This window comes from Lycorma delicatula, chromosome 1, assembly GCF_047948215.1.
Source record: "Lycorma delicatula isolate Av1 chromosome 1, ASM4794821v1, whole genome shotgun sequence".
Taxonomy (NCBI): Eukaryota; Metazoa; Arthropoda; class Insecta; order Hemiptera; family Fulgoridae; genus Lycorma; species Lycorma delicatula.
In genome coordinates this window covers 135,648,847-135,665,068 of record NC_134455.1, presented here as the reverse complement: position 1 = coordinate 135,665,068, position 16,222 = coordinate 135,648,847, and the positions used below count along the sequence as shown (strand labels likewise).

The following is a 16,222-nucleotide window of genomic DNA, read 5'->3' as shown; positions in this document are numbered from 1 at the left end:
AAATGAATTTGTAAGATAATTCTATTATATATATATAAATTTACTCTTCATATAATCATTTAAATAAACTCAAAGTTTTTTCTTTCTTATTCGATTAAATAAAATTTAAAAAAAAAGAGCATAAACTATAAATTTTTCTTTTGTTACAATGATACATGTTATATATCACATTTATATTAGATTTTGGGGGGAGGGATTAAGAAATTTTTTCCTTTTTGCTTAACACATAGTTTGCAACAATTAATTGTTGCAAACTTTGTGTTCATCATTAATATTTAATTCCTGGGTGTAAATTTACTACTTTATTTGTAATAATACAAAGTTATAGTATAGTGTGTGAGTGTTTGTTGCATGACGCTTCTGTCGATCGTGGGAATCTTTTAACACACACACACACACATACCTAAATATCTTATTTTTTATAAACAATACCTTAATGCTGAATCAATGTTTACGGGATATATTAGTGGCAGTTTACGTACACACACACAGAGAGAGAGAGAAAGAGAGAGAGAGAGAGAGAGAGAGAGAGAGAGAGAGAGAGAGGGAGAGATTTTTGCATTATGATAATTTAGCACATTCATATATTTGTGATTAGTGTTAAGTTTTATGTAGGCACGTGTCTGCAGCAGTGGTGGTTGTAGCAGCAGTAACGGTCTACGTGTTGCGCATGCGCAACCGCATTGAATCCGGCGCTGTGATTGGTCGGAAGGGTGTAGCGCTTTCGTGCCTACCACTGTAACGAACATTCAAAATAGGACGCTCAACCTTAGGTCAAAAGGGAAAGTCTCACAGGGAAAAAGTGAAATTTGCAGGGAAAAAGGGAAATTCCCACGGGGAAAAAGGAAATTTCATGGTGGCGGGCGCCGCCATCTTGGATTTGGCGCTAGTATCCCTATTTTCACACTACTATCTGTATTATTTTAAATAGAAATCTAATGTATTAGCTGGTTGTCAAATAATATCTTCAAAGTTGAAAAATGATGTAAGGTAAAAAAATAAAGGAAGAATTTCATCTTGAACAGTGTGATTTTAGTTTTATATGTAAGGGAAAGTGCCGAACGTTTGTGCCGCGAGTGGTAGTATCTCGGCCTTTCATCCGAAGGTCCCGGTTTTGAATCCCGGTCAAGCATGACATTTTCACACGGTACACTAATCATTCATCTCATCCTCTGAAGCAATATCTAACAGTTGACCCGGAGTTTAAAAAAAAATGTAAAAGAAGGAAGCATTACAACAGAACTGCACTGGTCAATCATAACAAAGTTTCAAAATGGCCACCAGTAGTAAAAAATATTGGCAGTCGCTTTTATAGGCCACATATTAAGGCATCCTGGAATAGTCAGTTTAATATTGGAGGGACAGGTAGAAGGGAAAAATTGTGCAGGCAGGCAACGTTTGGAATATGTAAAACAAATTTTTAGATATGTAGCATGTAAGGGGTATACCAAAATGAAACGACTAGCACTAGATAGGTAATCTTGGAGATCTGCATCAAACCAGTCAAATGATTGAAGACAGAAAAAATATGTTTCAAAAAGCCTAAACAAAATCTGAATTAAAATTTCTCAAAAAAAGTTTTTTTGAATAAGCAATAAATTAAAAATAACGTTATTAATTTTATAAGTGATGAAATAACATTAATAAACAATCACCTAAAATATAAATTATATTACAGAACAAATAAAAAAGTAGCATAAAGGTGTACATACAAAGTTATACAACTTAACACTTATTTGACAAAAACTACATTTCTCACACTCAATTCAACTAAATTAAATGTCAGTGAATTTGAAAAACTTTTAGTTCATACATTTGAGAATTTTTATTAAGGTTAAATTAATAATAAATCTAAACTATCCCACCCCTCCTTAAAAAATTTATTTTATATTTATAATAAAATCACATAATTTAAAAAAAAAAATCTGCCCTATTTTATCCAATAAATAAGGAAATTTTTCAATACATGAAAAAGTGAAAAAAAGTTCTTTGTGGCCACTTTTTTAATTTAGTATCTGATGAGACATAACATGAACCCAAAGTGTTTAGCTTTCTAAACGTTGAAATGTAAAAAAATCGCTTTCTAAACGTAAAAAAATGATTCTACTGTTTGAGTAAAATTTTGAGATAGTGAGGACCCATAGAGATAGTGATTGTATCTCCCCACTTATTGACAATTTTTAACCATAATTAAATGACACCAATGAAGTAATTATACAAAATTTACCTTCTGTAACGAAATCTACAATTTTAGTATTGAAAAATTCTGAAAGGATATATGTACATATGTCATATGATATATACATGATATATGATATATGTATCTTTTAATTACTTGATATCTCCAGACTGGATGCACCAATTTGAATGGAATTTAGAACAATGCTCATGTATGTAGAGCATTAATACCATTTAATTTTGGTACAATCTTTTGCTACAATACGGGGCAGAAAGATATATAAAGCTTGTGGGTTCCATATATCAAAATCTTTCTCACGGAGTAGGTAAATCTTTTTCTTACAATTTAATGCTTCTTAGGTACCTTATACACTTAACTCACTAGGTTAGTTTAGTGGTGAACTTGTCATCACAAATCAGCTGATTTTGAGGTCGAAAGTTCTAAGGTTTAAATCCTACTAAAGGCAGTAACGTTTATAAGGATTTCAATACTACATCATGGATGTTCTTTGGTGTTCTTTGGTGGTTGGGTTTCAAAATTAACCATGCATCTCAGGAATGATCAACCTGAGACTGTACAAGACTACCCATGCAAACATATCTTCCTCTATCATCCTCTGTAGAAATACCTCACAGTACTTCCAGAGGCTAAACAGAGAGAGATGGAGAGAGGAGAGAGAGAGAGATACCTTATATACTTTCTAATGATGTTTGGTCTTATTTAAACCTCCATAAAGGGATTGGGGCAAAAAACACTTTTTATTTTTTGTTGTTTCAGAAATCAAAGTAATATTCTTGTATTAATTAGAATATCCCTTTGGTTTTGATTGAATTTGGTTGATTATGTTGCTTTGGTAACGTATTTCATTCAAGGATGAATGAATAATTTAGCTAAACACATTTTTTGCTTCTTTTTCATCAATTATCATTTTATTTGATATCTTCAGACTGGATATCCAGATATTTATAAATTTTTTTGTACAGTGATTTTGGAATAAGAATCATTCATGCCATTTAATTTAGGTTAAAACTGGCTAAGGGAGTGGGAAGATATGGTCACCATAGTTTTCATATCTCAATCCATCGGGTTGGTCTAGTGGTGAACATATCTTCCCAAATCAGCTGATTTGGAAGTCGAGAGTTCCAGCGTTCAAGTCCTAGGAAAGTCAGTTATTTTTACACGGATTTGAATACTAGATCGTGGATACCGGTGTTCTTTGGTGGTTGGGCTTCACTTAACCACACATCTCAGGAATGGTTGAACTGAAACTGCACAAGACTACACTTCATTTACACTCATACATATTCATCCTCTGAAGTATTATCTGAAAGGTAATTACCGGAGGCTAAACAGGATAAAGAAATAAGTTTTCATATCTCAAAATTGTACTCAAAAGAGAAGAGAATAATTTTTTACTTAAATCTTTACATGATATTTATATACTGTTGCATTTAATTTTTCTTTAGTAGTAGTCTATTGAGGATGAAGTCCTCAGCTCGGAAGCTGGAATTGCATAACTTTACTGACCAAGTTTAAAATTGTTACCAGTGTGATGCGGTACTCCTTAGTGGGCTGGGATTACTTGCCACATATTAATCTTAAGAAAAAATATAAGTTTTAAGTACGTTTTAAAAATGATTTAACATGCAAAAATGATGTATTTAATGTTGTACAACTAATGATTCATCTTTAGCATTGTAGTACAACAGAACTACTCGACTTTTGAGCAATCTATCTAGCAACAACAGTTTATTGTGTAATTTTCAGGTCAATCAGTTCCAAGGATATTGGATTGTACAGTTTACAGATATGGTTGTTTGTTTATTAAACAACAGGAATATTATTAATATTTTTATACAAGTACATTTATTTATTTGCTTACATTTATAAATATTTTATAATAAACAGTTAAAATAATAAAGGCTTTAAATAAGACTGAAAGTAATCTACCATTCCAAATTAAAATACTTATTAAAAACTATTTGATAAATTTATTTATTTTTATCTGACAGATATTTCTATTAATTTACTGTCCACTTTGTTTTGCATGATTTAAATATATATACTGGTTATACATATCTCGAAAATTATGACCACCTTTTGAAGAAGATGAAGAAGAAACCTTCTTTAAAGTACCAGTACGACAAGCTAATCTAGTCGAACTACTTGCATATGTACATCCTTTTAGTGCAGGATCGTAAACATTTCCTCCAGCACATTCCATTTGGTAAGGCATGTTATTTATACACCTGTAGAAAGAAGAACAGCTCTTAGGATCTTTATGATATCCATCCCTTGGGCATTTAAAAGCTCTCCTGTTTCTAATGCTTTGATCATTTAAGTCTGAAACAAATTTCCATTAGTTAGTTATAAAATAAAATATAAATTGTTTTTAAAAATTTATGAAATTTTCAAAATAAAAAAAATCACTTTAAAATTATATGGAATAATATAGATTTATCTCCCTCTTTAGTGATTATTGTAGGCACTTGATGTTAATGGAGAACTTTGGAACGGCTAAGACAAACCTTTTGTATGTAAAAGAATAATGTATTTGATTTACTTTATATTTTTTCATTAGATCATAAACATTTGGTTTTTTACGCATATTTTTAAAATGAATAAATTTAATTTTAAAAGTAAGAAACAACATTTTCATTTAATAAGTTTTATATATATAATAATAATAATCTACCATCAAAATATAATAAAACCTGATAAAAGATCATTGTTATTCAGCTGTCACCTCATGAATAGCCTTTGTTTTGTAAAATAGATTTTGTTTTTCCTTCCGAAACTTCTGTTTAATAAATATATATATATATATATGTAGATGAAATGTGTAGAGAATGGAAGAGTGCAGAGTGCCAAGGGATACAAATAAACCCTGATGTATCCATTAATAACATCTTATTTTTGAATGATCAGGTTATTCCTTCAAAGAACGGAAGATGATTTGCAGCAGAAGGCTGTGTTCTATCTGAATGGTTTAAGCTCTCAATATAATATGAAGATATCCCTGACAAAGACAAAAGTCATGGCATTTCTGGGAAAGTTTCCTGTTAGATCAAAAATCATTCTAGGAGATGAGATTCTTAAACAGGTGTCTCATTTTAATTACCTAGGCTATGATATTACTTACAAGAACGATAGAGATTGCGATAAGAAGATCTCTAGATTTCAAGTTATTTGTGTAACAATAAGGAGAACACTGCACAGGAAAGTGTTGAATGAGACTCAAATGAAGTTTTATAAAGTGATGGCTGTTTCTACTCTGTTGTGTGGCTCTGAGGGTTGGGTCTTATCAAAGAGACCGCTCAGTAAAATTCAGGCAGCGGAAATGAGATACCTGCATTCAGTAAAGAGGTGAACTAGACAAGATCATTTTAGGAACAACGATATCAGAAGAGAATTAAATGTTCTACCCTTGTGCAACACAATTGTAGAGAACAGGGAGAGGTGGAAGGACCATGTTAGTAGGATGGTAGACGGAAGGTTCCCTAAGGAAATAATACACTATAGACCGAAAGGTAAAAAAAGTGTGGGATGGCCAAGAAAGCAATGGTAACCCTTTGAAACCAGAACAGGTGAGTCAACTATACTGTGATAGAAGAAGAAAAAGAAGATTTTGTTTTTCAAACTGAAAATCGAAATTAACATTCTTTTAAACAGCCTACTTCTGTTGATCAATCAATAAACATCCAAAATACTTTTCATTTCATTTCAAAAACCATCTACCAGATGTGAAAATACTCCAAATATTTGGTAAATGTTCATTTATCATTCTTCAGAGCTACATACCATTTACATACAAATACAGACCATATACTTACCAATTACAATGTTGTTACATTGTAACCATACAATACATACAATTCAATATATACCAATTACATAGTAATTAAATAGTAATAGGTAAAAATAGTTCTATATGGTATGTATTCATACAAATATATAAATATAAATACATTTATTGGTACTTAACACAAGTACTTGGCTGAATAGTAACCATCATTATTTATCAGAGACAGTGGTTCTAACTGGTCCCTTTCAAATTCCATGTAAAAGCACCTTAAATGTATTACATGCATCATAAAGGAAACCTGATTGGTAAAGTATATTCATGACTTTTATGTCTGAAATTTATCTGCAGGAATTTGAAAATAAGATAGTTTATGGTATTATTATTCATACACATACAATTCTGTTATGGGTTCAATATGATAATGACATTTTGTTATCTCTGAACCTGTTACAAATGATGTGAACATCTTATAATATTGAAAAAACTCAACTCCTATCATGACAATTTAAAATTTTCTTTTGAAACTGATAAGTGTAGAAAAATACGTTTCTTAGATACAATATTGAAATCAACAAAAAATCATATTGTAACATCAGTATATAGAAAACCTACATCGTGTAAAATAACTATCAATAGATAATCCAGTCACCTATGGTCACACAAAAATTAATATATTTACAAATATGTTGAATAGAGTGAGAGACCATTACACACAGAACAGGGAAAAATTAGATGCATAAATAAATATTATAGTTTTGCAGTAAAAAAAATGGATTTAAAGCATTGTTAATTGATAATATTTATAAACATTGAAACCTATAAACAAAACACACAACGTTGATAATATCTGTTTAAAATATTCTTATTCTAATAATATTATTGAAAATTTAATTAATGTTTTTAATGATTAAAATACAAACCAGCATATAAGTTCGACAGCCATATAATAAGATATTTATAAAACCATAATTATAATAATGATTTTAATAGTTTGTGTGGTATTTGTTAAATAAAATGTAATGATTGTGAAGAAATCTATATTGGGAAAACTAATAGATCATTTAAAGTAAGATTTGCAGAACATTTTAGATAATATATGAACAAAAAATTGGGTTTTTCTAATGTTGCCGACCATCTAATAATGAATAAACATTTTATAACTGATTTAGAAACTAATTTGGAAATAATTGAAGTCACAGAAGAGAATGATAATAATAAAAAATTGGCCCTTTTTTGAAAAATATCATATATATATAAATAGACAGAAATTCAGCTTAATCAATCTACAGACGGAGTTTGGTAATGATACTCTTATCACAGCTGCTATAGATAGCAGTACTTTTGTTAATATTAGGTAAAGTTTATATTGTATTAGTACAATGCTGTATTTAGTGGCTGGCCACAAACGTATTTAAACAAATTTTAATATTTTTTAAAGTTAAAGATTTTAATTATTTGACTATATATTATATTACCTCATATATGTAATAATAAAATTATTTTATTAATTACTCATTCATCTTTCATTTAAATATTCAGAAATGTATTAGAGTTTAAAAATTTAATTGGTTGACTATAATTCAAATGTAAAGACAAAGAAACACAGAACTCTGTCCAATTAGAAATAATAATATGGATAATTTGTTTATCCACATGTTTTACATTTCTAATATTTTGACCAGCATAGCATAAAATTGATTTTGAAAAAGGTGCTATCATCTATTTTAGATGATAATTATGTACATGTTACTTTAAAAATAAGAAACACAGCTACCTAATAATCAGCTTTACAACAAATAAAAGTTGCATCGATCATTATACTTGATACATTCAGATTATCACATAACTCACTCATTCACATTTTTTATTCCCATAAACACAATAATATTCTTACTGATTCTTTATTTTAACTCAACATTCTCTAAAGACTTTCTTCATTTTCAAACAAATAAAACAGGAAATGAAAATTCATACTCATGTCAGTTGAAAAAATCTATCCATTAATGTAAGACTAAATTTTCTTTTCAAAAACCAATCTTCATCTAAATTTCTAACTTCAATGTGTAAATAAAATGCAATCAGAATAAATAAAATGTGGTAATATAAAAACTGCCAATAGTCTTCAAACACACATAAAAAACAAGCTTTTAATAAAAAAAAAATCTAAAACTTTTATAAATCCTCTCGCTCTCTCTCTCTCTATCTATGTATAAATCCCATACTAGTTAACGCTAAAAAAATCCATACACTTGGAAAAAGCCAGGCGATACTGCAAGGTATCAGATAGATTATATCATGGTTAAGCAAAGAATTAGAAATCAACTGGTTGACTGCAAAACTTACCCTGGAGCAGACATTGATAGCGACCATAATTTAGTGATAATGAAATGTATATTGGGGTTTACAAACCTGAAGAAAAGGTGTCAGATGAACAGGTGGAATGTAGAGAAGCTTGAGGAAGAGGAGGTAAAGAAGATTTTTGAGGAGGACATCGCAAGAGGTCTGAGTAAAAAAGGTAGGTAGAAAATGTAGAAGAAGAATGGGAGAATGTAGAAGAAGAATGGAAGAAAAAGGAAATTTACATCAGCAGAAGCGAACTTAGGCGGAACAAAGAGAACTGGTAGAAAACCTTGGGTTTCAGACGATATATTGTAGCTAATGGATGAACGTAGAAAATATAAGAATGCTAGTGATGAAGAAAGTAAAAGGAACTATCGACAATTAAGAAATACTATAAACAGGAAGTACAAACTAGCAAAAGAAGAGTGGATTTAAGAAAAGTGTTCAGAAGTGGAAAGAGAAATGAACATTGGTAAAATAGACAGGAGCATACAGGAAAGTTAAGGAAAATTTTGGGGTACATAAATTAAAATCCAATAATGTGTTTAACAAAGATGGTACACCGATTTATAATATGAAAGGTAAAGTCGATAGGTGGGTGGAATATATTGAAGAGTTGTACGGAGGAAATGAATTAGTAAATGGTGTTATAGAGGAAGTTGAAGAGGATGAAATGGGAGAAAGAATACTAAGATCTGAATTTAAGAGAGCATTAAAAGATTTGAATGGGCGCAAGGCTCCTGGAATAAACAGAATATCTGTGGAATTACTGCGCAGTGCAGGTGAGGAAGCGATTGATAGATTATACAAACTGGTGGGTAATATTTATGAAAAAGGGGAAGTTCCGTCAGATTTCAAAAAAAGTGTTGTAGTCATGATACCAAAGAAACCAGGAGCAGATAGATATGAAGAATACAGAACAATTAGTTTAACTAGTCATGCATCAAAAATCTTAACTAGAATTCTATACAGAAGAATTGAGAGGAGAGTGGAAGAAGTGTTAGGAGAAGACCAATTTGGTTTCAGGAAAAGTATAGGGACAAGAGAAGTTATTTTAGGACTCAGATTAATAGTAGAGGAAGATTAAAGAAAAACAAACCAACATACGATGTGCCACCGAAAAACTTGAGCTCTTGACATAACCTCCACTCCAAAAGCCTTCTGAAGCTTACCATAAGTTGTCGTCCAGTTTAACGCAAAAAGAAATGGCATACCGTTGCGCAATATTTTGCGGTTTCATTTCTGTGATGAGAGACACAAACACGTGTTCACTTATTACAGCACAACTCACAACTGAGCAGTTTCATCAATGTGCCGCTTGGACTAGAAGTAGCTTATAGACCAAGGTCAAAGATGGTGTGCCTACGCAAGCTGCAGGGTTGCCACATCTTCAAAGAAAAATCAGTTTAATTACTTTATTGTCGCACCTTGTACTTGGCATTTATAGACCTAGAAAAGGCATTCGATAATGTAGACTGGAATAAAATGTTCAGCATTTTAAAACAATTAGGGTTCAAATACAGAGATAGAAGGACAATTGCTAACATTTAAAGGAACCAAACAGCAAGAGTAGTAATTGAAGAACATAAGAAAGAAGCCGTAATAAGAAAGGGAGTCCGACAAGGATGTTCCCTATCCCCGTTACTTTTTATCTTTACATGGAACTAGCTGTTAATGATGTTAAAGAACAATTTAGATTCAGAGTAACAGTACAAGGTGAAAAGATAAAGATGATACGATTTGCTGATGATATAGTAACTCTAGCTGAGAGTAAAAAGGATTTAGAAGAAACAATGAACGGCATGGATCCTACATAAGAACTACTGCATGAAAATAAACAAGAACAAAATGAAAGTAATGAAATGTAGTAGAAATAACAAAGATGGACTACTGAATGTAAAAATAGGAACAGAAAAGATTAAGGAGGTAGAAGAATTTTGTTACTTAGGAAGTAGAATTACTAAACATGGACAAAGTAGGAGTGATATAAAATGCCGAATAGCACAGGCGAAACGAGCCTTCAGTCAGAAATATAATTTGTATTCATCAAAAATTAATTTAAACGTCAGGAAAAGATTTTTGAAAGTATGTATTCATCAAAAATTAATTTAAAAGTCAGGAAAAGATTTTTGAAAGTATATGTTTGGAGCATCACTTTATATGGAAGTGAAACTTGGACGATCGAAGTACCTGAGAAGAAAAGATTAGAAGCTTTTGAAATGTGGTGTTATAGGAGAATTAAAAATCAGATGGGTGGATAAAGTGACAAATGAGGAGGTGCTGCGGCAAATAGATGAAGAAAGAAGCATTTGGAAAAATATAGCTAAAAGAGAAGACAGACTTATAGGCCACATATTAAGGCATCCTGGAATAGTCGCTTTAATATTGGAGGGACGTGTAGAAGGAAAATTTGTGTAATGTAGGCAGGCCGCGTTTGGAATATGTAAAACAAATTATTAGGGATGTAGGATGTAGGGGATATACCGAAATGAAATGACTAACACTAGATATGGAATCTTGGAGAGCTGCATCGAACCAGTCAAATGACTGAAGACAAAAAAAAGGTTTATGATAACTTAATACGAACTAATAAAAACTGGATTGCAAAATTTTCATGCAGCTGACAGTAGTTCATAATTTTTCCTGAGTAAAACCTCCTCAATAAATTGCTCAATGTATATTTTATCCCTAAAATGATGATGAACTGAAAACTCCAATCCTAACATGATCTCTAAGAATATACACTGATTAATAATTTATTTCTTTTTTGTCTTTATTTCAATTTATTGTAATACCAATATGTTTTTAATTTTTATAATTTGCAATTTATCTACCAATTATACTACAACTTCAGTTATCTACAACAGTACATAACTGAACAATATTTACATAAAAAGTTACAAAAACACGATGATGCATTATTAACTCCTATTGTTTAATTATTGCATTATTATGAAGACACAAGTACCCAACTATGATAAATATAACTAAACACTTATAAACACATACACATATAAACGTTAATGATAAAATACATTTCAAGTCTAATAAAATTTTTCACTATCCAAAGTCAGTTATGTATTTATGGCATTCCAATTCAAAAGTGCTACTAGTAATAAATTTATCTAGAAAAACAATCCAACACAGTGGAACACAACAGTATGCTAATAATAATATTTTAATATTAATATAAACATAGGAAGCAATACAGTGCTTTGTGTTTCAAAGTACTGCATTGAAACACTACTTGTTATGAAGAGAACAATTGTCAGAGGGAATTAATGGTTTATAGAGATAATAAATTTCCTATCAATTAAGAATTAATAATTAAATAATATTTCAATAACATTTTAGAATGTTCTAAGGGAAAGTTTTGTAAGTAATTATGCAAAAAAAAAGTATGGTTTCATTTCAGATTGTAATCAAGCACCAAAAATCCACTTGATAAAATATGGCTATTTGACCTATTATCAATAGAAAAAGAAAACAAGGTAAAAGATAATAATTCTAAAAATATTATAAATGATCTCTTGCTTAAGAAAATATTTAAATATTACAATAACTGAATTTCTGTATTATCTATGTCACGTAGAAAACAGACTGGTACAAAAGAATATTATTGCTAGTGTGAAGCAGAACAATCCATGAAAAGATAGTACTACTCAGGTTCATGAACTTAACCCACTGGGTTGGTCTAGTGCTGAATGCGTCTTCCCAAATCAGCTGATCTGGAAGTCAAGAGTTCCAGTATTCAAGTCCTAGTAAAGGCAATTACTTTTATACGAATTTGAATACTAGATCGTGGTGGATACCAGTGTTCTTTGGTGGTTGGGTTTCAATTAACCACACATCTCAGAAATGGTCGAACTGAGACTACACAAGACTACACTTCATTTACACTCGTACATATCATCCTCTGAAGTAATACCTGAATGGTAATTCCCAGAGGCTAAACAGGAAACAAAAGTTCATGAATTTGCTCTAATTGTAACATAAGCTCATCAATACTTATTCATTAAACTAAGTAATTTTCTTCAGCAAAAGTATTGAGAAAAAACATATGTTTTTAAGTACATTTTAACCTCGCAATCTTGAACATAAAAGTTTTTATAAGTTTAGATTGCTTATAGAGTCGTTTAGCTCACCTTTTGATGTAAAATGGGGCTCACTGGGTCGTAATTCAAATCCTGAATCACGATTGTCGTCTTCCACAATATCCACTTCTTGATCACTGTTTTCATGCAACAAGTTTTCAAGAGCATTAGAAACTGGAATGGATTCACCCTGAAGGTTATATAAGTGTAGATGGTAATGAAGAATACAGTACAGTGTGTTTAGACTTCTTAGAAATTCCAGTCACATTAGTTAAACAGAAATAACAATCGTCAAGTGATATTTAGATTCACACCAAACCATAGGGATACCAAATGGCAGGCAAGGGCTTAATTTAACTTCACAGTTACTACACATTATATGAGGAGACCGTGTCTTACCTTAATCACCTACTACATAGTCAAAGTAAAATTTATTAGCTTATTTAAATGTTTTACTGTTTTAATTTTTTAGTGAATTCACCACCCATTTAAAAAAGCTGTCTGAATCATTTACACACTTACAAGGCATTATGAAACTTCACTGTTCACTCACTTATTACAGTTATCATACTGACTAAAGAAATTATATTATTGAAAGCAGTAGGTTAACAAAATCAACAAGCGTTGTATTGTTTTGAATTCTAAAGACATGATGAATCTTGTTCATGTACACAATAGAGACAAATGATGTCAATATATGATGTTTGTGTTATGACTTGAGTTGTTTCATGATTAGCAACTGATATAATACAGTAAAAAATATATACTAAGCAAATATAAAGTAATCAAATAAAATAAACTTATCTATATAATAATGCTTCAGATAACATCAACAATTTTCAAAATTGTTGACATTCAAAATTTCAATTTTTCAAGAATGTTGTGTGAAGGAAAAATTTTGACTTAAGATTAGTTTTCAACATTAAAAAACAGATTGGTTTCATGTATCATACGTTAAGAAACAAAAATGGCATTTATTAATGTTTTTAATTAACCTAGCAACCTGACAGAATACCTAATGATAATCCTGGTTTATGAAGGTAAATTTTATATCATGTTAACCTTTTTTATTTATTTACTTTTTATAAATTTTTTATTGCGAAATAAATGCACTATTATTGTTATTATATATTGTGTTAATTATTTATCAATGAATATATTTTAACTTACCTTCATTCAAGAGGTCCAATTCAGAAATTAAATCTTCTGCATTAGTTATTAAAACAGATAAAGAAAAAATGGAGATTAAACCAAGAAACCAACTCGCAATGAAAGACTTCATTGTTTGGGAAAAAAAGATTTTTAGTACAACTACATGCAAAAGTATTGTCTATGTTCTATGGTACTGTTTAATTCTTCATTAAATATGTAAAAGTAAAGAAATTTGATAATGTAACAAGGAAAAAGTATTTATTTCCTCATACATGTTCATTATTATTACTACTACTTTATTTTTGCATTCTATGATTATCAACCACAAGCCTTAATAATATAATATTTCCATAAAAATGATATCAATGACATATCTAAACCAGGAAATGGTTTCATAATCTTAACCTCAGATCAAAACAAATAAGACAAAAAAAAGAAATACAAAAACAAATTCACATTTGTAACAAAATTTAACTTTTTTTTCTTAGTAAAAAAACAAACTTTTGCTTTCCATTATCCAAAATTTAATGTAGATTTATCTTAATGTTGTCTATTTCTAATTATACAGACTGAAAGCATAATCCTTCATTTTTGAGCTCTATACAAACAGATTTTCATATTTTTAGAAACGGATATGAAACAGTTTTTAGGCAGATTAAAAGATTAATTATATAAAATATTTTCAAAATATTTTTTTTTATATTTGAAGTTACATTAAAAATTTATTAAAATAAATATTCATGTGGAGTTCAGCAACCTTACATGGATGTATAGTAAATTAAGAAAAACTGATAAATATTTTATTATGGTAATCAATACATAATAATAAATTATATAGATTATGTTGGAAAGGAACTGCCCCTGAGTTTTCCTGGATAGATAAAAGGAAACTATCCATCCAGGCAAACTGATCCAGGCTTCGCAAAATATGCCATTAATTATAACAACATTAAAAAAAAGAAAGTGATTAAAAGTCTAATTATTATTTAAAATATTAACAGATTAAATAATTATTTTTTATGAAAGAGGCTCCAACAGCTATAGTCATTAGTCTTGTGGAAATTGGTAGCATATGAAAAGATGACCTGACCTGTTTTTGAACCTGAGACCTCCACAAGAAATGCCAAGATGCTACCTACTCAGACATGGAGTTGAAAAATAATGTTATGATGAATACTAAACATAAAAAATAAATCAGCCAAAAGAGCTAATGAAAATTATTTGAGGACAATTTATGTACTCATTGAAAGAATGCTGAAAATTAAAAATTTTAGAATTTTTTAATTCACAATTATTTAAAAATTCACCTACACAATAATACTGAATACGTACGACTAAAAGATCTTTTAATTAGATTTATTTGAAATGGTTTTGTAATTTATTAAAAATGGTAACAGAAGCATTTAGTAAAGAAGAACTTGTTGAAGAAATCATTAGTAAATTCCTTGGAAAGGAGAGAGCATAAACAAATCCATTGGTACCCCTAGGAAGAGTAACAGAATGGTAACGATTAAAACCCACCTCCTTTTTTACTACAATCCCACTAATGTGATACGTCTCATTTTTTTTTTTTTTTTTTTTTTTTAATTTTTCATAGGCCAACATTTTACCTCTTTAATCATGTCTTTTTACATTTTATTGTAAGAGTATTTATCATTGTACTCAGAAAAAAGGCAGCACTTCTATTATCCTAATATTCTCAAAAATAATTGTCCTTTCTTGTTAATTTATTCTGCAGATTCTGTTTCAAAGGGTTTTTAAATACTAAATTTTATTATTAAATATTCTTTAAAACAACTTAAGAAGTAAACTAAACACAAGTTTTACTTTAACATAAATATAAAGGTTTTGGGGAGAAAGATCTTAAAAATACTTTAAGATCGACCAGGAATAGGGTAATATAAGATTTTTAAAGTGGAAAGAAAATATAATAATTTCTCAGCTCCCAATTGTTTCTGTTATATGTTTTTTTCATTACTAACAAGAACTTTTAAAAACTTCAAATTAGTGAATATCCTATCAACTAAGAGATGGATAGGCTAATTAAAGTTACAGTGAAAACCAAACAAATTAAACATGGAAAGATTAAAAATATTTTTGGACATTTTGTTAAAAGCATTTTGAAGTTGTGATCAAATTTCTAAAATGAAAAAAATTATTTTTCATATTTACCAATAACACTGGTCAACATAAAATTTGGAACTGAAAAGAGAGTAGGTATTCTATATAGTATTTTATATGCTGAATCTGAATATCTACTGTGAAACAACCCATTATTTAACATTCTTAAGTAGCAACCCCTTAACTTTATTTGTTCTATCATTCACGGAAAAAACAATACAAATAAGTTAGTATATCTCTATGTTTGCATATTTACATCTGAGTTACATTGTGATGCATACTGCAGACCTATATTTGATACATAACAGTCAAATGATGCCATTTCAAGTCAAAGCGAGATATGTAAAGACATGTCAGTGAGTCAAGTAATAAATAATTCAACTGATGAAATTTTCTTCAGTATGTGTTCAGCTCTAGACATGACTTGCTGTGTTCTTTAGTTCTGGTAGTGGTTTTATCACAGAGATATTATAAAGACTGTATCAAGTGATATATGTGTGTGTGTGTGTGTGTGTGTGTATGTGTTAAAAT

General features: G+C 29.8%; 1 protein-coding gene across 4 annotated transcripts; it reads right to left on the bottom strand.

Moving 5' to 3' along the window:
- Positions 1-4,034: 4,034 nt before the first annotated feature.
- LOC142322702 (uncharacterized) lies at positions 4,035-13,798 on the bottom strand. Of its 4 annotated transcripts, none has more exons than XR_012755932.1 (2): positions 12,470-13,049; positions 4,035-4,522 (listed from the first exon to the last, which is right to left on the bottom strand). XR_012755932.1 is itself a non-coding variant. In XM_075361781.1 (2 exons), the coding sequence occupies exons 1-2, from the start codon at positions 13,698-13,700 to the stop codon at positions 4,206-4,208; spliced, it is 429 nt and encodes a 142-aa protein (XP_075217896.1). In that variant the 5' UTR covers positions 13,701-13,798; the 3' UTR covers positions 4,035-4,205. The 4 variants fall into 4 exon arrangements, 2 of the variants coding, with proteins under 2 accessions (XP_075217896.1, XP_075217901.1); XR_012755933.1 differs by having other exon boundaries at positions 12,818-13,049; XM_075361781.1 differs by lacking the exon at positions 12,470-13,049 and adding an exon at positions 13,589-13,798.
- Positions 13,799-16,222: the final 2,424 nt, after the last annotated feature.